General features: G+C 32.4%; 1 protein-coding gene across 2 annotated transcripts in view; it reads right to left on the reverse strand.

Moving 5' to 3' along the window:
- KaiR1D (Kainate-type ionotropic glutamate receptor subunit 1D) overlaps positions 1-24327 on the reverse strand; it is a 105651-nt gene that overhangs the window by 74783 nt on the left and 6541 nt on the right. For both annotated transcript variants that reach the window (XM_089637262.1, XM_089637261.1), the window contains exons 2-4: positions 17295-17462; positions 12721-12741; positions 8545-8697 (exon numbers count right to left, since the gene is read on the reverse strand). In XM_089637262.1, coding sequence (XP_089493388.1) covers positions 8545-8697; positions 12721-12741; positions 17295-17462 — 342 coding nt within the window. The remainder of the gene's footprint in view (positions 1-8544; positions 8698-12720; positions 12742-17294; positions 17463-24327) is intronic.

Consider the following 24327-nt stretch of genomic DNA (forward strand, 5'->3'; position numbering starts at 1 on the left):
ATAAGTCTTAGAGATAAGTCAGTAGTTCTAGTATTAACTATTTAAGAAATATATTTGTACAGCGCCCTTGAGGTGATTTCTCACGAAAACGGCGCTATATAAATCAGCCAAATATTATTATTATTATTAGTTTAAACGGTAATTCCTCGTGCAAGTTTTCATGAAGCGGTCTAGGCTTTGGTACATTTAAAGTACCATCATTGATCTTTTGCCAAAATTTACTATCCTTTAATATAGTAGAATCGCATTCCTTGCCATATGAGCCCATACTAATAAAAATAAAACGGTACTCTGAATCAACAACTTCCATTAATACAAAAGAATTATATTCCTTGTAATTAAAGAACATAGAACCACTCTCGGCTGGTTTCAAAATTCTAATTTGTTTGCCATCTACTGCTCCAACACAGTGAGGAAAGTTGGCTTTTCTTTCGAATCCTGAAGCGATGTCCTCCCATTATCTTTCCGGCTCCGGTGTAATGTGAACACTCTTTTCCGGTGTCCGGTTTCCGGCAGATCTGCCGGTCCGGCATAGTGGGAACCCGGCCTTAGAGATGCCGACTCCGTAGTCCCGTTTCCGTTCAATAACGTCGTTCCGTCTTGTTACGCAAGAGTCAGTTTTGCCTCCGTACGCCAAAAGATGTTTATATCAAAAAGCTTTCCTTCTGGAAAAAATGAAATCATTTTTTCAAAATTCTTTCTTGATCAGAATATATATGAATATGATTGCCCGTCTGGGGTTATGAGTTCGGATCTTTACCGATTTGAAACGATTGATTTTATTTTGAATCGTATCATTATCAATGACATGACATTGACATTCTGATCAAAAGGATTTTGGATGATTCCGTTTTTCAAGTAAGAAAATGTTTCTTTCCTTCGTAAAATAAACTTCTACCTTCCAACTTTTTTCGATTATTGTCCTCAATGTTCAAAATATTGTTCACTGTCTGTCATTGACTGACTGCTAGAAGCCAGTTTAAAAAAAATAGAGTGTATTGTGAGGCTGATGGAGGTGGAAATGAGATACGGTAGAGAAGTTTGGAAACTACCTGGTTTTTCACATCTGGTCACAGAAGACGACTTATGCATTCTCCAACTTCGATTATGTTTTGTGGTATTTCAACTGGGCGATAATGTGAATATCTATCGCTTCAGAATCTTCTAGGAAATACGATTGTAAAAAAGGTTGTTCTTTGTTCTGATCACAGACATAGGAATTAATAGACGAGAAGATAATGGCGAGGGGTAAAATCAACTGTTGAAGAACGAAGGGAGTGAAGCTGACTGTGATTCGTCAATAAATCAATTTGACAGTAAATAGGCATCTCGCATTATAATATCACCATTTACTTCTTAAAAGTAAAATCTGCTTTTGAATGAATAGACATTTTTACATGGGAGCGCAAATTACTTGCCACGTTATGAACAAATTTGCGAAGTCCAAATTCGGCAAAAAAATTCGGTTCTATTTTCAGAGTCGAATATTTCGTTTAAGTATTTAGTTAAGACACTTTTATAAATGTTCATAATTTACTTCCCAGCAACCAACCAGCTTTGTGTTTCGCGTCCAGACGTTTCTCGATGTGATAGTAACAACTGATTCATATTATACGATGTGAATATGCTTAAAATAAAGTAAAATAATGCTTATATATGGAATGTAATACGACAATTGGGTTTATTCTCTTTTTCACATCTATTTTTACAAGTTTTCATAGTACAAGTCAACATTTTGCCGTGTTATTTCGTAAAATGAACCGATGATGCCTCGACCATAGTTCGCACAAGAATGATGACGTCACGTTTTCAAATTTCACTTGAGGCCATACGCGAGCACAGCCGGCTCCAATGGAACCGGTATGGGGAGTGGGGATAATACGCTTTTAATCACTTAGGGCAGGTCTACTAATATTCATATGTCTATGGTTCTGATACATACCAGAAGCTGAGGTTTACGACTCGAAGGATCATTCAAAAGACAAATGTTAAAATTTGATAGGAATAAAGCTCAGATATCTGGGGTCATATTGTCAAACCACGATGAATCTCTGGACACCCAATACGACCCTAGTTAAGTTTATCAATGCTCCTGGGCTACTGCTTGAATGCCAGGGGAACGTGAAATATGATGCATTTGCTTGAGTGCTTTCGAAAATTATACAGACTGTATCTGACTCGGTAAAAAGTATAAAAGACCATGAAGAAATTAACGCTTCAAATTATAAATACAGGGCGAAATTATTTCTCTAAAATAGTCTATTGTTTATATGAAGTTTACCTTTTTTATGTGGAAACCCCACAGCATTCCCGACTGCTCCCAACCATCTGGAGCCAGTGAGACTATGGCATCCCCAAGAGGAAGGAGGTGGGGAAAAAAGGTGGGGAAAACCTGGCTATTTAGATCTGATCACCAAACACAAAACAATCCATTTAAAGCAACGTTTTGAGTGGTCGTCTTGCATCAGGGCGATACTGAGAGTATATTTGCGCCGCAAGTATACCATTTATTATTTTTAAATAACAAATCTGAAATATCATAAATTCATCAAAATGGAGATTTTTTATTTTTGTTGTAATAATATTATGTGTTTGATTATTATTGTGAAGTTTATCACAAATTCAAAACAGTGAAAAAATTCGATGTTTGACTTGGGAGTTATAATTTTCTGTTTTTATTGCAATGTAAGTATTTTCAGAAATAATTAAACAAATTTTAATTTGACCACTAATTCTAATGTTCAGAACTACAAACGTCCCAGCGGAGAGAGATATCATAAGAATCAGGGAGAATGCTTTGGGCATAAAACCGCATAAAACCGCAAATGATCACTTTATTTTCACGACTTTCTATTTAACACTCCGTTGTCCAGACGCCAAATATTCTTGAGATTTTGTGAGTAAAAATCTCAAACAGGGGAAACTATTACGGAAGGTTTCTAAAATATAATTTTTTTAGTAGGTAGCATGTTTTAAATGATTAAAAAATTTTAAAAACTTTTTAAGGGATAGAACCAAAGATATTAGAAGAACGAGATGTGCTATGAGCAGTTCATACTGTGTGGAATCGTTTTGCCCAGTGTCGCCGGTTTTGTTCACCAATACTACTGCACACCTTCGCTTACGCTAAGGTATTTCTGTGCGTACACGTCCCGATAGTATTCAATGTACCCTAATTAGGTAGTACTCCGCCTACGATCCGGCGGCCAACATAGCATATCTAGTTCTTCTAATATCTTTGGATGGAACCAAATAGATACAATTTCTTGGATTTTGAAATGTTGCCAACTAAATAATCATTTTAAATTGGTTAGATAACATAACTCCATTTTGAAAACGTTAGCTGAAGAAGGAGGCAGCGCATCATGTTATAATAATCCAAAAACAAATCAATATAAAAAATATTTACAGTATTAAAAAAACTGAAGTTTTTTTAACATGTTGCAAAGTAAATGTGAAAAAAATCTTGGGAAACATGTTTATTTGTCGTATCATTTGACAGTTAAAATAAATTATCGAAAATGTTCTTTAACCTCTTCAAACGAATTATAATAAACCGGAGTGGTCTTCGTAGCTAGATGTTTTCTTTAGACAAATACGTTATGGTAGATATTAACTTTATAAATGCCCAAATTAACCGATGTGTCCACAAAGTAATTCGGACTAAAACTAAACAAAATAAACTTTTGCTGGCGGATATTCCCATTTCGTGAACGTAGACGATACAGTATCGCACCCAAATTCTGAGAATACCTTCTCCTGAATATATGTGTCGGGCATTAATATACCATAACCAAAAATATTTGAGCTTTTGTTATAAAAATATTTAATTCTGTATTAACATTTTTTCCCAGAACAAGCATATTTCTAGCCTGGAATAAAAAAGACACATGAATAATTATCTGAAAGGCTTTTGATGTGAACCAAATATTAAAAATACATTTGAGATCCAAAAAAGTTTATCCTATAATTTTTTTTAAAAATGTAATTTTATAATCTGGTAAATATTATAAGAGTATGATTAATCTTAGCATAGCAGATAGTGTTTATACTATTCAACATAAAACAAAAGGTTAAAAAGGTATATTTTCTCAAGTCCCTAAAAATTAAGTAATTTAAACATATTCTTTTGAGAAGATTTTATTTCAACTTGATTTTTTTTACGGAAGATCAAATTATCTGATAATATTATTATTATAATGACTGTAAAGTGTAGGATTATTGTAAACTGTAGTGTCGCCATTATTTAAAAAAATAACAGCTGTTTTCAAAGTTTTCAAACCGAGGTAGCGGGTTTTTATATACTAGTATTAATCAAACAAAATTAAATCGTGGGCGAAAGATTGCTGTTTGTTCTGCATGTTTTTAAAGATATTAAAGAGAGATTTCAAAAAAATATGACGTACTGTGAGCCCCATGAATAGATATCGGAAATATTCGGGAATTTCGCAGCGACTTTTTCTCCGTCTTATTGTTGGCGACAAAATCGAAAATCTCTGTCTTACGAATTTATTCTAAAGTGCGCACGACCAAATTCAAATCTCACTGAGGCATGCTAATTGTATTACGGTGTTTTCGTACGAATTCATCAAAATATTGAGGGTGTAAGACAGCAAAATGCCAGTGGATGAGAAAAAATTTGCCTGGCTAAATACAAATGTTTGTTGTTAACTTAAAAAGGAACGCTTTAACATTTGAATTTTAAATTGGTCTTACTTTTCTAAAACAGGTCTCTTCAATTCAAAGAGGGTTAATTTTTACATTTTTCATTTTTTTCATTTAAGGTTTTAAAATCAATGAAAGAGAAAACCTTTAGAGAATAAACGTATGAGAGAACCTATCAATCATTTCTACTTAATTTGATATTAAATATATACAAAACAGATTTTGTGAAAGACCCAGCAAATCCTTTTTGCAGTTAAGTAAAGCAAATTAAATGAAAATTTTAAAAGTTTGTTTAATTCGATGCCAGCTTTTTACTGTTTAGCATTAGCATACGTGTTAGTATTTTTTTCTATGAAAGATTCTGTATTTAAAATGAACCATTATTTTACAATCACAAATTATAATGTGTTTAATAATGATTTATGTTTGATGAAAACGTTTCAATTTATTATAATCGTAAACATAAATTATTTTCTTAAAAGTAATATTATTTTACCATTACTTTGTTTTTCATGTATTGTCGATACGGTGATAGAGTATATGATTAAAAATATTTGTTTTATTTTATTTGCAAAACAAAGTTAACAAATGCGTTTAATTTAAGTAATTTAAAATGCTTAAAGTGGTTTTATTTTCATTATTAAATGAAATTTTTACCATTCGATCAATATTATAAATGGGGATGAATTATTAAAAACTAAAACGAACGACAATGACCTTTTATGTTATATTTTTGGAAATATAGTAAGGAGACGAATGAATGGTTTCCTAGCAGCGGCTTTGTTGAAGTAGCGATTTACGGAGTCCAAATGGAGCAGCCATAGTAATCACAGTTGTTGCTGACGATGAATAACGATATCGTCATGGTTGATGATGTACGTCACGATAGGATGAATGTAGGTCACATCACGGTGAGATGTGAATCCGTGGGCCATGATCACGGTGATGAAGTTGGTGTCTCTATGTCTTGTTGTCTCGATGTCTTGTGTCTCGGTGGAGACCTGAGTTATTGACGACGAACGACTATGTCGTCAGTTGGTGCGCATCACGATGGGATGCATGTAGATGGTGTTCATCACTGGTGAAGACGTTGAGTCTTCCTGGTGCTCCAGTGTGAAGTATGTGGTGGCCAGGGAACATATAATATGTGATAAAGCCAAAGCGCTCTTGCGGAGCTGATGATTAGTTGATTAATTGGTGACTCAATGGCAACGCGGTGAAGTAAAAGCGAGGTGCATGTCGCGGGCGCGGGGGAAGTTGTAGCTGGACGCTTAAATGTGACTGACTAGGTAGGTTGACGGCTTCGCTCTTATTCTAGATAGGTTATTGCAGCGTATATTCGCCAACTTACTCATAGGTTCCAATGTGATGCGCGTTGCATTTATTGAATTCCTAGAACCTACTAGTAGCTGCCGCTACATATTTTAGTGAAAATGAGGATAACAGCTTATATGCAATTAATTTCTATTTTAAATAAAAAATAAACATATAATAATAACAATCGTAAAACCATTTTCATAACTCACGGCAGGGGTAAGGAGGGATTAAAACACATGTCTCTCGCACGTGACATTGGATTTCAAAAGATAATTTTTTTAACCTTTCGGTATCCGGGGGTAAAATGCAGTACACAAACTGACACTATTTTCATAAGAACTTACTATTAACTTCTTAACAGATAATCAATTTTTATCTATCGATCCTGTCTAGTTTCCACAGGATAGCTTATAATATTCAGACAAACCTTTTTTTCTATTTAATTTTACAAAAAAGTTTTACGTAATGATGATGTACGAAGGTATTCTTGAGATTTATTATAATTACCAGCTAAATAAGCGTTTTTTTAAATAAAAGTAAGTCTTTTGAGGATTTCCTGTAAATAAAGCATATTTGATATGGAATTTCGCGTCGCACTTTTTCACAGATAAAATAAACATATTTTATTAAACAGTGACGACAAGTCAGAATAATATCAAGATACATTATTTCCTCAAAGCGAATAAAAAATAAATTATATGCTAGGAGCATTTTTGTGGATGATACCATAAAATCGAGGCAAGTGCGATGAGCTTCTAGCAAATCCACGAAGGATGTTTTTGAAAATAAGAGTTAAATCGTATACTAAGAATATTTGCAATCGCTATTTATGAATAATATAATATTTATTTTATATTTTATTGAGGATTTAATTTTTTTATAAGAAATATGCAGTTGCCCCTAGCCTAGAAGCTCCCGAAGCTAGAGCCCAAATGATTCGATAGTCTGGTGATCCGGAACCACGCCGATACAAAGAAACATGTGACTAGACAGGCTGAAGGAGGCACTTAGGTCTCTATAAAGTATAAAGCTCCCCTTAGAGCAGGAAAGCCTCTAAAAAGCTCAGCATTCGATTACCAAAGCACATCCCTGCTAGTCCCGAATTGGATATTACCGCGGGGTAAAGGAAAGCTCCAAGGAAAAGGAAGCAAAAGCCTCAAGAGAAAATCACTTCCTTTACAGGGATCTTCAGAGGGTATTGCCTAAGGGTCTTGTACGTAATAGTGAGAATTTGTGTTATATTCTTAAAGTACCTTGAGTCATTTTATGGCTATTGCTTATTTTTTCCAAAATGTATTGCCTCATACTATAATATTGTTAAAGCGTCCAAGTTAAAACTGTTTTTTTTACGAAATATTGTTTATTTTCAGAGAGCATGCCTACATAATAAAAATATACTAAAAAATAAGAGACGAATTTTCACTGTTTAGATAATGATGGAGATACTACATCATCATCATACCGTTAAATCCTACGGTTGGAATTGTTCCTCCGAATTTTTTTACATTATATCTCAGTAATAACTTAGAAATATTCAGCGATATCGGTCCAGTAGTTTTTGATTGCATAGGGGGATAAACAAAGAAACATTAATTTATTTTAATAAATAAAAATCACGTGACACTATGATCGTACACACTAATCTCCAAAACCGCCCAACCGATGTAAGTAGAATTTTGTGAACGTGTATGTCTGATTCCAGATTAAAATAAAGGATGGTTTTGGACCCGATAGGTGACGCTGTTGTCGAGATAGAAAAAAAAATTTCAACGATTGTTTTGATTTCAGATTTCTCATCCATAAAACCACAAATTTAAACTAATTTTTTATAATTTTTTTTATGCTGCTAATGCCCTCTGCCAACACGTTGGTGACCGCAGCCTACCAGCACAAAACGCCACTCCTGAGTAAGCGCTGGGCCCAAGCTCACTCAAGACCACGCCCTGCATAGTTGTTAATTACTTTATGTAATTACTTTGTAATTTATTTTTCGTCATATATTTTTTCAATTTCGCATACCTACTGTACAAAAAATATGCGTATATATATGGGAAATGTGGGATTTCAAAACTATATTATTATTATTAACTTCCCTACACAGAAGGCGGTCTATGGTAGGACAATGTCTGCCCGGGACCACTAGTATATTTATATATAAAACACGATTTGAATCACAAATAAAAAAAAGACTTTCAAAATTCACTGTTGCCAGTTCTTTTGCAGCGCAGTTAGAAACTATTCGTATTAGTAATAATTGGAAATGAAATTGGACAGTCTTTGTACAATGTGTGACAAAAATACCGTTTAACGGTTTAGAAGTGATGTTTTATCGGCTGTTTTTATTTTATTCTTGAATATCGCACTCCGCACACCGTTATTGGACGGTTGGTATTTATCATTTTGCTATTATTTTACGTTAACCCTCAATCTGCCATGTATATTATGTAACTAAAAAATCTTTCAGAGCAGATTCGAATTAAACCTATGATAATAAGTAACAAAGTTTCAATTATAAACCATTATACCCACATCGGTCTGTTAGTAAAAATATTATTCACTTACAATTTTCATGTAGTTAATCAGGCTGTATCCATGCGGCCACGTGTCTTCAGCGTCACAGGACAGGGGCTTGACGTCGATCTGCTGAGAGGTGTCCAGATCGTGTAGGGCCTTGGCAAACAGATGAACTGCGTCGTACATCAGGGCCGTCTCGGTCTATATCAAGTAGATAATCATTTAATTATTATATTGGTTTGCACATATGTTTACTATACACTTGGTCTCCCGAGAGCAACTATAAATTACAACCACTTGATGAAAGAATTTAAATTATCAATACTCTCAGATAAAAGATTCGTTTCCGACTTGACATTTATTTTTTAAATTTGTTAATGGAAATATAGACGGTCCTGATTTAATGAGCCTAATCAACTTTTACATACCAACTAAAACTACTCGATCGAAAATTATTTTTAATTTTAACAACAATATCAGGACTAGACTCATTTAGATACTCCCTTGTAACTAGATTGCATGCAGTTGGCAATAATTTTGCAGAAATCAGAAAGTGTGTTCAACTGCACGGAATATAGTTACAGGGAGGCTATAGAAACATACCTCAGTAATATTAATAACTAAGCAAAGCATAATACTATTCTTCTGCATTGAATTTCTATATAACTAAAAGCAAGCTTTTATTTCTCGATTATAGTTGCACTAAACTATTCTGTTCGTCAAATTCTTTATCAAAATTTTCTTTATCAAAATGTGTAGCAAGGTAATCTCGAAGCCCCTATTATTGCTCTTTCAATCCTCATTGAAAGAAGGTATCTTTCCTGATCGTTGGAAGAGTGCTCTCATCACACCTGTTTTTAAGTCTGGGGCTAAAAATGATGTCCAGAACTATCAACCGATATCTAAATTACCAATCTTTAGTAAAATTTTTGAAAAAATTGTTCATGAACAACTATATAACTGCATCGAATCTGTAATACTCGTGAACCAACATGGCTTTATGAAAAAAAGATCGGTTGTATCTAATCTTGCCATTTTCATTGAAAATATTACTAAATCAATGGATGATCAAATCCAAGTTGACGTAATTTATACAGACTTCTCAAAAGCGTTTGATAAAATTGACCACAGTCTTCTTTTGTCCAAATTACTAGCTTTGGGAATTCATGGGGATTTATATAGATGGTTAGTCTCCTATCTTAATGGGCGCAATCAGGGAGTAACAATAAATGGCTTCATCTCTGAGATTGTAAATATACCCTCAGGTGTGCCCCAAGGATCTCACCTGGGACCGTTACTGTTTACAATTTTCATCAACGACATTATAAAATGCTTTAATTATGCAAATGTTCTACTTTTCGCTGATGATATGAAAATATTCCTGCCTATTAATTCTATAATTGACTGCTTTAAACTACAAGAAGATCTGTATAGGCTTAATGATTATTGTATCCGCAATCGTCTCAACATGAACACTTCTAAATGTTATGTAATTACCTTCACTAGAAATAAAATTAAGTTTGACCATAATTATCATATAGCTGGCCAACTACTCAAAAAAGTGACACAAATTCGTGATCTAGGTGTTATACTTGACAGTAAACTTACATTTGAGGCTCATATTGATATGATTGTTAAGAAAGCCCTTAGAATGCTAGGATTCTTATTCCGTATTGGAAAAGAATTTAATAATATCATAACACTTAAAATATTGTATTTTTCTTATGTTCGCAGTCATCTTGAATTCGCTTCTCCCATATGGAATCCTCAATATAATATTTACATAAATAGCATTGAAGCCATCCAAAGAAAATTTGTCCATCATTTAAATTTCAAACTAAATTCAAACCTTGACGTAAACAGCTCGATGGACCTTTATGGACTTAAGTCATTAAAAACTAGAAGAGACTCCGCAGATATAATGTATCTCCATAAAATTATCAATGGCTTTATTGATTGTTCTCCCCTTCTGTCTGAAATTAATTTTAGAGTCCCGAGCGTTAGAACTAGAGAAAAATCACTTTTTCATCTCCATAAATGTTCTACTAATATAAGACAAAATGCGTTTATATTCAGAGCCTGTAGTATATTTAATACGAATTTTAATGATATGGACATATTCTCAAGTAATTTAGGAACCTTTAAAAGATATGTAATAACTAACATTAAATAATTTTAAATATTCTACTTGAAGTTATCATGTTATTGCTTTGAATCCTTTCCAGTTACTTACCTTCCAATTTATACTCATGTGTTCAATTTAGTTGTAGGTATACATTTATTATATTGTTATTATTGCTATTGTGTAGTGCTTTTATTGATTGCTGCTGTGTTGAAATTTTACAATACATTTTGTTTTGAATTTTAGTTGGTTATTAGTATATCAGTTAAATTTAAATTTTTGAAATTTAGCTGGTTATTAGTATATTAGTATATCAGTTAACTTTAAATTTTAATTTATTTATGTTCCTAGATCTGTTATTATTTTTTATTTATTATTTACAATTTTGTATTTTTTGTAAATTTCTCAGGCCACGGGTACAGAACCCTTAGTTTCTTGTTTTAATATTTTTTATTATTATTATAATTTTAAGTGAAAATCTGTTATTGGATTTTATCTTTATTATTTAGTTTATTCTTATATATGTAAATAATCTGTTGATTTTCCCAAATAAATAAAATAAAAATAAAAATTGTTGTAAAAGCTTAAATGGGCGTAGAACATATAAATAAATATGTCTTTTATAAAGTTTACACATTTCAGATGGAGGAATTTCATGTTCTTACTGATAATATATCCCTATTTTATCGTATGGGGATTTTTTATATAAACTGAAATTATTTTTCGGAATATTTTACCAGATAAAATGCCGTAATGAGGGCAAAAAAACCATACTCCCTAATGTTTTTTTTAACATTTTCAAGTACCATAATTCAGCTGATGATATTAACAAGAGACACATTTTTTATTTGATATAAATTATTTTTAACGACAATCCAGAACTTCGCACTCATAAAAGAAAAGTAGACAAAATATTGGATATAATTTTGCATTTAACATTATGGTTGGTGTGAAATATGTCCTTTGATACAATATCTCTATTTAAAAACACCCTGAACTGAGATGATACATTATTATATTTTTTCTGAAATTAAGTCTTTGTTATTTTTCAATTAGGTAACGTTTTTATAAAATAATTTCATTTTAGAAGCAACTGCGATACATAAAAAAACATAGTTTTTTTAATAAAACATCAAAAACATAACATTGTTGTAGTTATAGATTAAGACTCTGAACCAGAAATTATCAGTTATGTTTTTAAAATAATTGCAATTTCATTTTAATTTACATAAAATAAATAACTTTGTTTGCACTACTATTTAATCAAAAAACGCATGTTTCAAAACCAATGGTTTCTGCATTAGGATAAGTTATTTTTACTTCACATAATGTACAAATTAAATTACACGCATATAATAACAACGAAATTAACCATTATTTGCGGAGAAATATTTGACGGAAACGGAACACACAGAAAAATATTATGAACAGACCAAATGTAAAGTGATGGAGTTAAAACAGCACTTCGGTACGATCAGTCGATTTGGTATCAAGTACAATGAAGCGAAATATTTTATTATAAAATTAGTGAAAATATTTGTGATTATTTACGTAACAAATTAAAATTAATCACTTAGAACTTTGTTTAAAAAAAAATAAAATGTAAAAATTTTACATTAATAAAAAATCAACCCGTATAAAAAAAAGTTTTTTTAATGTAATACATCTCTTTTTATTATTTATACATGAAATTATTATTATTTTTTTTATTTGAATGAGGATTAAACCTTCCCCTCATGGACGAGAGTCAACCGTGCTAACAACTGAGCCAAATCTCTATTGGATAGGACCGACATTTATTTCGTATATTAACTGGTATAATGTCATCCAATTTCAGAAAAATGCATGTATGCGTGCTTGCCACAAAATTGATAGAATACATTGTCATCGACAACTAGTCTATGAGCCGAGTTTCAGCTCGACCGGATATAGGAAAGTGGTTTAATTTACGCCTCCAAGATTTGCACCCATTCGTTCTCAAAAAGAAAATCGAAATTCAAATATTTTTATTTACAAATCCCTGTTATTAAGTAACAAAAAAGTGGTTTATTTTTATAATTTTGGGAGAAAGACTAGTAGGTATTCAAAAACAATTAACTTACCTTAATGAATGTCATATTTTCCTTCATTTTCGAGTCGGGTTACCAGGCGGCAAGGAGGTGCAAAGAAATTGAAAAACAAGAATTAAACAACATGAAACGAGAATTCTAATAGAAAGTATCCATTACTAATGTCTTAAGGAATTTTTCATATTGTACCAAAGCACCTTTAATAAATTCTTGAGATCCTTTACAAAGTATCACCTTTTATAATTTTTTTATACTCTTGATTACTACACTTTTCCATTTTTTTAAAACGATAGATTTCCTGCGTTATGAAAAATCTTATGCTGGTACCTAACATTGTTATACCTTACTCCTTTCCTTTTGATTCCTTTAACATTATTACTGTCCACCTAACTAATTCCTATCTTCCTATGTCGACTTACAACGTGTGTAGTTCAGATGAAATTAAAAATTCAACAATATTAATCTGTGTTTGATTATGGAGCCCCTTGTTGACTGTGTCCATTTTAAAAGTCACTGAGTTCACAAATTAGTGGCTGTGAATTGAACGAGTACAATTCAAAAGCGGAAGAAGAAAAAACCGCAAGTCGGCATTCCAGATTTCCAATCCCCTTGTACCTTGATTCCATCCCCAACACCTTACACATTTGAAAAACTCACATTACGATAACTATAATCAGAATGTACATATTACTTGTGGAATAATGGAGGACTTAGCTGGCGCATGGTAAGTAAAATTGTAAAAAGAAACAACCTGATGCATTTGTTTCTCCATTCATCTATTATTAATCATTTTTTCTCCGTATATAAGTATGGTCGAAAAGGTATTTATTTTATTTTTACCTGTCAAATGAAAATCAAAGAAAACAATATTACTTTTAAAATAAAAAATATATGATTTAATACTTTATGTTTGGTATATTTTCCGCTTTTAACGATGGAAATGGGAGGAATTTAAGTAATATGTTTTGGTATTCATAACCCGATTTTTTTCACATATTATGTTCACATCAAGAGGCCCTGAGGAAATAATTTACCTCAGTGCCTATGGCATTTTTGAGGATGCTGTGTAGAGATTTTTTAAAAGGAAAAGAAGGAGAGGAAGATCTGGAAAGGAAAGGGTATGAGGGGCGGGGGTCAGTGTGTCCAGGTGTGACGGGCGTATGAATTAACCCCTTCATAAAATATCTCCCTCAATCAGTCCCTTCAAATCCGGCCCACCACACAATAGGTGGGCAGACGCATCTGCTGACAAGACCTAAACAATCCTCATCCGATGAACCCGTCCACCCCTGCGAAGTCACCAAACGTACTGAATCATTTGGTGTGACCTATTGCAGAGGTGTTGGTTTTTCAATACATAATTCCCGGGGTACCAGTACCTGTAGGCGCCACCCAAATTTTAAATGATTTCTTTTCAAAAATAAATAATAATAATAAATAAAAAGTTCAGAAACATAATTTGTAAGTTATATGTATGAGGCTATATTTCAAACTAACTTCAAAACCTTCATTTAAACTTTTTCCGTCTCTTTCTTTATTTACGCCTCGAACTCTGAGCTTCTTTCAACGGTTTATTATGGCGTTATTTTCCTTTGCAGTGACATTAAACCTGATTTAATTACCACTGTTATCAAGTCTACTCCCCGAGCACCTGATAATGATGTACTTTGCCATTTCTTATTTTTGTGCCGACCTTCCTAAGTGGAACAGTCCCTATCATTTATTATGAATTTAATTCACAGCTTGAAATAAATATTGTGTAGAATAAACAAAGTTTTTAAATTTTCAAAATAATGTCATATAAGTAGATTTTCGCGATCTGTATATTTTTTTTAATGTATTTTAGGGCAGGTGGGTATGTCGTGCGAACACGGCAAAATGTTTTTTCTTTCAAACATTAATAATATTGTAACAGTATTACATAATAACTGGCATAACATCAAATAATCCAAATCGAAATTATCCATTCCTGTATCCATCCTTGTTCTTAAGCGCTTGTTATATGATAGCGAAATTTCGCAAACTGTCAAAATGTCTTCATTTTTATGTCACTAGAGGGCGGTAGTTGTACATTAATGAACTTGTTAAAATATAACGTCACACGTGCGTTTGTCGCAAAGCAATGAACGTATAATATGAATGTGAAATATTAAGTAAAACAAACAACTTAGTAAAAAAGTATGACTTATTTGCAGAACCTACTATTTTGGTAAAGCATTTAATTTGACATTTTTTATAAATGTTTCATCATTCACTTGCTGTTGTCATTAGTGTTGAGGAACATTTCCGATACATATAGTTTGTTTTACACGGTGTTCGGAAACTCGTGGTATAAACGGTAAAACCCTTTATAGGTCATAAGCTAAAAACGGATAGTTTTGAAACCTGCAACATTAAGGTTTATATTTCTTTATGTTTACAAGTTATAAGCCCTTGGGTTGTAATCATTCTGAGGTAACGCACAGAGGTCTTGAATCGAACCAACCGCCCAAAGTTCTCACATGTTGAGTAAATTTACGAAAATCGCGTCCTGGTCAGTTTCTCTATAAAATTATCAAAGCAGTTATTCATTTATTGTCAATTTTGGGTTATGACTTTTTTTATTTGAGCTTTCGTTTTCGAGAAAATCGAAGGTGGATTTATTTGGTAAATTTCTTAATTTTATATTTGATAGAATATCTATACATATTAATACCATCATTAATAAATTGACCTCGAGAAATGAAAGAAATTTTATTTTTTTATTTATATATTTGTTAAATTATTCTGTGTTATTTAGTACAACTAAACAATAATCTTTTTTCATTTATTCGTTACTTGAAGCATACCTTGTTTGGAGTATTTTTTCCGGCTGCCATGGATAAATCATAATATTGATCTACAAAGAGAAAAATAATATTGGTAATTTTTGGTTCAATTACCAAACGTGCCCTATGATAAAACGTTCACTCTCCCACTTGGTCAGAGCGCGTAAAGACAATGAATTCTCTCACACACACTTGCATAAAGATGCCGCCAGTAAACAACATGACGTTAGTGCTAACCGTTAGGAAAAGGAACGCATATTAAATGTTGAGTTTTAAAATATGACACTTGAAAAAATACAATACGTCAAATTTACATGAAAAAGAGAATTTGTGAGTAATTACTGTTTTTGTAGCTTCATTAGATTATTGCAATGCTTCAAGTGAGTCGGTATTCTACTTTTAGACCCATTAATGAAACATTTTGATGGCATTTTCGAAATATATACGCCGTGAAACAGGGAGCGATAGCTTCAGTACCGTTCACGGGGGCTTCTCACCCGTAATAAGTAAAATACTGTGAAATGTCTTGAAAATTTGGTGCAAGATGAAGTATTTATTTAATTGTTAATATCCACAGATATCATAACGATAATAAGAGGCCGTACTTCTACAGATGTGTGTATTATATACATATTTTAAATTAAAAATATTGTGTAAAAGCGTTTTTAATGCGATAATCATGGATCGAAGTTTTAAAAGTGGGTTGTATGGTGTATCAATGTTTTTATTTTTTATAGTCGAATGCCTACAACAACTACAAAAAAAAATAGGCAGACTGAAAAATAATAGTCCATTAATTGGTATAAAAAAATATGAAGTCTGAGAATGACATACGAAAGGTAGTATTAAGCCGTTTTAGGGAGCTGTTTTCCAGCAAATCACCATTATGCCCTATAACCCACTCTTAACAGGAATGTTCGATTTCAATACATTAGAAGCCCGCAGAAAAATATTTTTAGGCAAACACTTTTAAGTTAATCTCTGGTACAATACACAATCCGCCTATGTTGAAAGAAGTTAACTTTTATGTCCCTAACAATTATACTCGATGGAGATCCCATGCACTCCTATATGCTCCGAAAGCGAGGACTTCTGCCTATCAGAACGCGCCAATAAACAGAGCGACTCAACTGCTTAACGATTCTGCATTATCCATCGACATTTTCAATGTCACCTACAGACAGTTCAGTAACTATCTTTTAACACATGTCACAAAAGAGTAAAACTGCCTCTTTAAACTTTTTTATTTGTAATCTTATCCATGATATATTGGTGTTTTATGTAGAACATGAAAAAATAAATAATGATTTATATATTTTTAAGTATTTCTTCGTCAATTCAAAGAACTAGCTCTTGTGGTTGGTGGAGGAGTAAAAAGAAATATCATTAAGTGTATAATAAAGGATCTGGTAACATGAAAAAATATAAATATGGTTCGAAATGAAGTTACTGCATTTTGTTAATGAAGTCCGGAATTGGATAACAGAAGAATATGCATGAGACGATGAATGAATGTGAATAAGGCGAGAACCCGCTGGTTTTCCCGCAGCTTCTAGAACGGTCGGGACCGCTCCACAAGACGCGCGCCTGTATTAACGCCACGTCTACAGCCGGTTAGTATAGTCCAGTACTCAAATACAACAGTTCTTGCTTGCATGTGCACCAAAACTTTGTAACGCCAGACAAAGCGACCACCAACTAACTCTATTTTTCAAACATCAGATCCCTAGTGAAAATGTCAGCATTATAAATCTTAATAGCCAATAAAAAATGTTTGTTGAGGTGAGTAATTCATTTTACCTTGGCAGAAGTAGGTCCCAACTGTAGTTTTCTTCCCAGTCGAGCTTCCCCGTACACCCAGTCCTTGACAGCCCTTTGTATATCTGGCTTGTCTGGGTCCAGGAGTCTGAACGCAGTAATGTTGGTTCCGCCATACTTGAATTCATCCAGGTCCACACTGTGAAGATCCTGTAAATAATTTATTTTATTGAATTATCAACCAATCAGAACAAATGAACTAAATCAAACACTTGAAAAAAACTTAAACTTTTCTAATTTTAAAAGAAAGACAAACATTCTCGGCTTAGGAATAACCTGACAATATTTGAAAATCTACTACTACTACTACAGTAAACGGAAAATGTTGCGTGTGTTTTGATGGATGACGTGGCCAGCCGAGGAATCGAACACACTACGCCTGGGTGGGACCTAAACGCAATTCCAACTCAGCCACTGACCGGTCAAAAAAACTAATAATTTTATATTTGATAAAAAACATTTTATAATAATCAACTAAGATAAGATGCGTGGCTACTTTATCAGGTACGAGAGTTCCGCTTTTCTGATAAGATACGAGATACATGACTACACATAATCACATTATATAATACACAAAAAAAAACACTTTAAAACTAAACTAGCAGTTTTCATTCGAAAGGTGAATTAATTTCTGATCGTCGCTCTAATTATTTTTCGACAAAAATATAATTTTTTAGGTATAAAGAAAATTGACAGTATTTTGCAGAGATCCTGAGGCAAGTTTTAAATAAATGCTTTCAGCTACACAAAAATCTTGCAATCATAATATGCGATGTTTTTTCACGGATCTGCGGTTGTTATTATTCTAAAATCAATTAAAGTAAAACAAATTATGGCAGCATTCAAAGGTATTTTGGTGTGAAAATTAACAACTTCACAAACCAGCATGACCATTGGCAGGTTAGTTTTGCAAATTGAATGCCCGTTATTTTATAAAACCACTGGTTGTGGTTATTTACAGGGACTCTCAAATTAACAAGGTTCACTTTAGTTTGAGTAAAAAATACGATATTAGATGAAAAATATATTTATGAGAACCAGCGTAATATTGATAATTTATTTGTTTAAATGTTTATTTAAAATAAAATAATTGTGTGTATTGATTGCCTTCACTGTTAAGTTTACCAATATTTTCTATTGAAAACTTTAAAATCGAGGCAGGAATATTGATTTCACTTCTTGCCTCTATAGTTATATAGGCCTCTTTATTGTTCCACCAATCTTCAGTGCCGCTTGTAAATAAAGATGGAGGTGATGATATAGATCGAATATCCAATTCGAGAAAATTAATACCAACGAGAGAAAGGGAGAGAGAGCGAGAGAAGGGGGGCCTTATCAATCTCCTTCAGAGATAAGAAGGCCTATTCAGTGGTTCTAGGCGGTAGTTCATTATGATACCATTCCAGCTTCAAGGGGTGGTAATGTTTCTAATTAAAGTCGGACAAATACCTCAACGCCTACAAAAGAGTTTAAATGCTTTGTTTATCATTACGTTATCAAATTACCTTAATTAAAAGTCTATGTTCCAAACGATGTTTTATTTCAATAAAAATACTACTCTCATTTCAATTTCAGTTATTTTGTTTAGCCCTTTTCAGTCTTTAAACATGGTGTCCGGAAACTAGTAGTATAAAGGGAACACTGGAGAATCATCACACAAAAAAAAATTTTTTGGTCCTGAGCGTTTTGTTATTATTTTAATCATTTTCCTATGTTTACGACAACTTAAGGGATAAAAAAACATTTTAAGCAAGTTATATGCTTCTACGCAGTTTATAAGACAAAAAAGCAGATTTTTCAGAGTTTGAAATAAAAAATACCAACATCGGACTCGATTTACTCGAAAACGAAAGCTCACATAAAAAATACTAAAAAATCGATTCCGATGATTTCGTGATGACACAAAATAGATTCACAAGTTTCCCGCTTGTGGAAAGTTATCACAATTTTCCACAAAGTACGTTAGTTGCACCCGCAATTGGAAACTTTTTAACGTACTCACTAAACTTTTAACGATTTCTGACTTCCAAGCCTTTACATCAAAATAATATTTGTATTTTGTACAACCCTCGAAGAAGTGAATTAATAAATAATAAACAATTCCATTCCCTCAAATGCGGCTACTTAACACCGCCAATTAAATGGATTAATGAATTGGACAACCACAATTAAGAGAGAGATTGAAAATGTAAATCAATTCAATACGGTTTATTTTAATATGTAAAACACCTTCCAGGTATTTCCTGCAAAACAAGCTTGAATAATTTGAACGAAATATTATTTTATTTGTTGAAGTGAAACTTCTTTAGGCGCGTAATGGATTTTCGGGGACGGAGTAAAACCGAGTCAGGATCGACACGAAAATGCGGGTACCCCCACCACCGCTCACCGTTCACTGTCCCTCTCTCACCATATGCGCTTGTTGAGGTGGGGGAGCCGCTCACGAACGTTCTCTCCCGACACGGGACAACAATCGATGCAGTTTTTGCACGATTCATTAAGGATTTAAGTGCTCATGTATATATCTCGCACTTTAGTTACCATAACCCAATTATCACGACATTAGGAAATGATATTCATGAAATTGACAATGAAAATGGCACATGATTGGTAAATTGTCATTGTAATTTCTTTGTAATTTTTAATTGTAATATTGTTATTTATGTAATATTGTATACTTGTGAATAAATTGAAAATTTTTGGAACTATACATTAATCGAACGTCATTCATCTATAAGAAAATATTAGAAAAAGCAAATCCATGCTTCGTCGTTGAATTATTTAACCTCTAATTTTCAAACTAACCTAAGAGAGAAAATAGAGATGATGAAATGAAAATAGAGAGAGAGGAATACTAGAAGTTTCACTTCTGTCTTGCGTAGGCTTGACACACCCACTTTTTATTTTTTATAAATGTCCTGATGGGCTTATACATGATTTTATATTTTAAATGATTTACTGCGCGATACAGAGACAACAAGAGTTTTTGATGTACAAAAAAATACCGAGTACAGATGTACCAGTTTGACTTCAACCATTTTCTTAGTATTAGGTATAAGGTCTATGAAAAAATGGTTATAATCAACGGCAAATAATTAGTCGTAATTCTCAGATTATTATTTATCTAAATCTCACAGAAAAATAAGCTTTAAGCGCGTAAACAGATCGGGGGGAGTGCTACAACTGACCCCGGCCCTGGGCTCAGTTGTACATAATGTATATGATGTCAAGCCACAAAGTGTTTGTTTTTAAGATAATACTTGTTAGAGTTATTCGTTTTGGTACTACTGACGCGTGGTACAATTATCCCAAGTCTCCCCTACATGGTTGTTATAACGTTTCATTTCATATATGTGTACATAATATTTTATTTATTTCGAGTTAGGAGTTAGGAGCTCGTGTTTATGGGAGGAGTATTTACATACAAAAGAAAATATTGCTTAAAAGGCGATGTGTAAACAATATTCAAAGGCTACAAATAAATACAAACGCAATTCAACATACAAATTAACAAAAGCCAGAGTTTATAGTTTTTTGTGTTTATGGGAGGAGTATTTACATACAAAAGAAAATATTGCTTAAAAGGCGATGTGTAAACAATATTCAAAGGCTACAAATAAATACAAACGTAATTCAATATACAAATTAACAAAAGCCAGAGCTTATAGTTTTTTTAAATGCTAGACGGTATAGATTAAGTAACTGTAAATTAAGAGTACAATATAGAGTATCCAATTTCAGGGAGTTAATTTGCTTTTGAATTGTTCATTTTTCAAAGTTTCGGTTAAATCAATTTTGTTTTTGGACAATAATTTATTGTTCCATCTCACACCTAAATACAAATAGTGGTGATGATTCGTGGACATTCTTAGCATTGGGAGGGCTATCAAGCCATTTGATTTGAACCTATTGCTTATGCTTTCTAAGGGGTGAATATTAATGATGAAATATTCTTTATAAATTTGATGTAACGCGTTTTTTTACACAATTCTGTGATATTTGGTACATTAAATTCACGAAATATCTCTAAAGTTGGTAAGTCGTAAGGTTTTCTAACGATAGTTTGATAATTATTCTTTAAATTATTGTTTTTATGGGGTGAAAAGTAACTTTATATGCCCCTCCAATAATTTCATACTGCAATAGGGAATGAATTAATGCATAATAGACAATTTTTATTGTTTTCTTGGTTAATATGTTGTGTATGTTATAGAAGACATAGATAAGTTTTCTTATTCTTTCCGCTGTGAGATTGATATTTATCTATTATGATTCCAAAATATTTAACATTAGATTTATGTTTAAGTTTAGCGCCGTCCGTATTACATGTAATGTCATTTGTATAATTTTTTTGAGTGAATGATTATATCAATTAAAATTTTTAAAACATATTCTTGTAAAGAAAAGAGAATTTAATAATATTTTTCTGTGTTGAGTGATGATAGTTCGCTATTGAATCATTTTTAGAAAACCTTCATGCCTTGGATGGCTGCATTAGTAATCTCGTTCTATGTCTTTTTTCGATAATTATAGCAGTGTCGTCAGCAACGGATATGTGTTTACCATTTGCTAGTGATAGTTTAAAGATTTGACTAAGGTAAATTATAAATAAAATTGGTCCGATGACGGACCCTTGAGGAATTCCATATTCCAAAGTTTTATCTTCACTTAAAACGGGTTGGAACAGAATTTGAACAATCCATCAAATTTCAAAGCTGATTTTCAATTTGCTTTGAAATTTGATGAATTGTTCAAATTCTTTGAAAAAACCCATTCTTTGTGTGTTATTTAATTTTACATTTTGACCTTTTTAAGATATAAAAGAAAATTTTGTAAAAATCAGGAACAAGTTTTTTAATTGCATATGGCATTTAAGTTCATAACACACAATTTACAAGTGAACGATATAAATAAAATTATGAAAATATATTCAATCGTTCTATACGATGCTTCTTAATAATTATATTCCATTATCATTAAGGTATCTCTTTGATACCGGTAAATATATGCTGAAGTATATTTGAGGTAAATTATCTCTAAGTGTAGGACAGCGAGAAATAGATGCATGTGGTAATCATTAAATTTTAATGTTTAAAATTATTCACTCGATCTAGACTGTTGCTTGCGCCTTATCAAATTTAAAGTATCAAATCGAGCAACTAGGCAAAATATAGTATTTTGCAACAATTTCGGGACTAATGGTTAGTAATAAGCACTGAAGTAATAATTTATGGTACTGTCAACTTGTTTTTTGTTGGTAAAATATTTTGCGATATAATTATGGTAAAGTATGGTATGGTAAAATCATGATAATTTGTCAATGGCAGATAAACGTTAATGAATGAATTCATAGCTAATTAATTTATAATACATTAGGCAAGAAATATCATTAAATGCCCTCTACTAGCTAAAACATAAATATTGTTAACTGTATTATTCAAATTATATGACTTTAATTTAGAAAATAGTAGAATTTTCCAACAACGCACCAATCGTAATAAGCAAAATGAAAACAATCGGTTGCCAAAAATCCTTCGTCGTAAAGGCAGAAGTTTGTATTCAGTCCATGCAAACCGATTTGTTTTGTCATGGACAGCGAAATTACATTGCATACTTTTATAATAGTTCTAAGTTTTTTTGATAGCTTTTCCAAGCAATTCCTATTAGGTTATTTGATTAGATGAAGACTGGATATACGGCAAAATAAAAGCCAAATTTTGAACTGTTATGGCGCAATTCCAGTGAGGCAATATTTAGACAACATGTAGCATGCGGAAATGAGGCGTGTTAAACAAGCCTTCAATCGAAAGAATACTAAAAGCAAGTAACTTTGCCGCATGCTAACGTGTTTATTGTTGTTGTTAGGACGCATGCGTCACTTCTCGACGCATAGTCAACGTCTTGAACAATGTTGCCATTATTCAATAGTCAGCGGATCGTTTCGGTACGTATACACAGAGTGGAATATTGAAAAAAAACTAACTTGTTATTGAAAATGTTCATAATTCACCAGAATCGTGGAATAATGAAGTTAGTATTTATAAATACAAGAAGATAAAAAATGATAAGCTAAAGAAGTTTGCTAGTAAATACGCTTGTAACCATCACTATGAGCTTATTTCTTGTAAAAATCACTATGAGCTTATTGACCATCAATCTTCTCCACCACAGCGGATTTCTACTTTTTTTCTTAAATTCACAGCTATTACCAAAAATATGCAACCTTTGCGACTAGCTAAAGATAAGTTGCACCAACATAATGTTGCCTCGATGGAAGACGCATGCGACATACAAGTATAAACGACAAGAAACTTTTAGCATTTCTTTTATCGTGCAGCGTTGTCCCAGTGGTATTGTGTCCTTAGGTAGCTACTGCAGTCCTGCGTCAATCATTTTTTGTAGAGCATTTTATTCAGTTTTGTCTATTAACCTCAGCCTGGTCGTGGAAAACTTATAATAAATCTTATTACAAACAATCACATCTTCATCCATATGTAATATTATAAAAATGCAATTTTGGTTCTGCTTGTGTCATGCGTAAATCTCGTATAATAAACTTTGGAGCTCGGATTTGCTTTGAATTTAGGATTGATTTGATCGAAAAGCTTTTAACTTATTTAGATTTAGATATATCTGTCTTAGCTCCATAAATAATGCTGCAATATTATCAACCAAATTAAAGACATCAGCGAAACTAATTCAATTTAGGTGTTTCTTTTCGAATTATAAAAATATTTAGATTTAAACATCATTTGTCTAATCTCTATTAAGGTAATGACTTTATCTGTGATAACACTGATAACCAAGCAGTGTTTACCTTTTGGTTTAATAATAATATTATAAAGAGAGTTATTTTATGTACTTTAGTTTTGTTTATGTATATCTCTAAATAGTATAAAATAAAGTCGCTATCCACGCCTGTCTGTTTGAGCGCTTAGCTTTGATAAAGTCTTTGTATAGATTATGCTTAGTTCTATACATGGAGACAGTAAATATACCAATAGCAGTCCCAAAC

Source organism: Hesperophylax consimilis, chromosome 11 (assembly GCF_061612785.1).
Source record: "Hesperophylax consimilis isolate HC1 chromosome 11, BYU_Hcon_1.0, whole genome shotgun sequence".
NCBI lineage: Eukaryota > Metazoa > Arthropoda > Insecta > Trichoptera > Limnephilidae > Hesperophylax > Hesperophylax consimilis.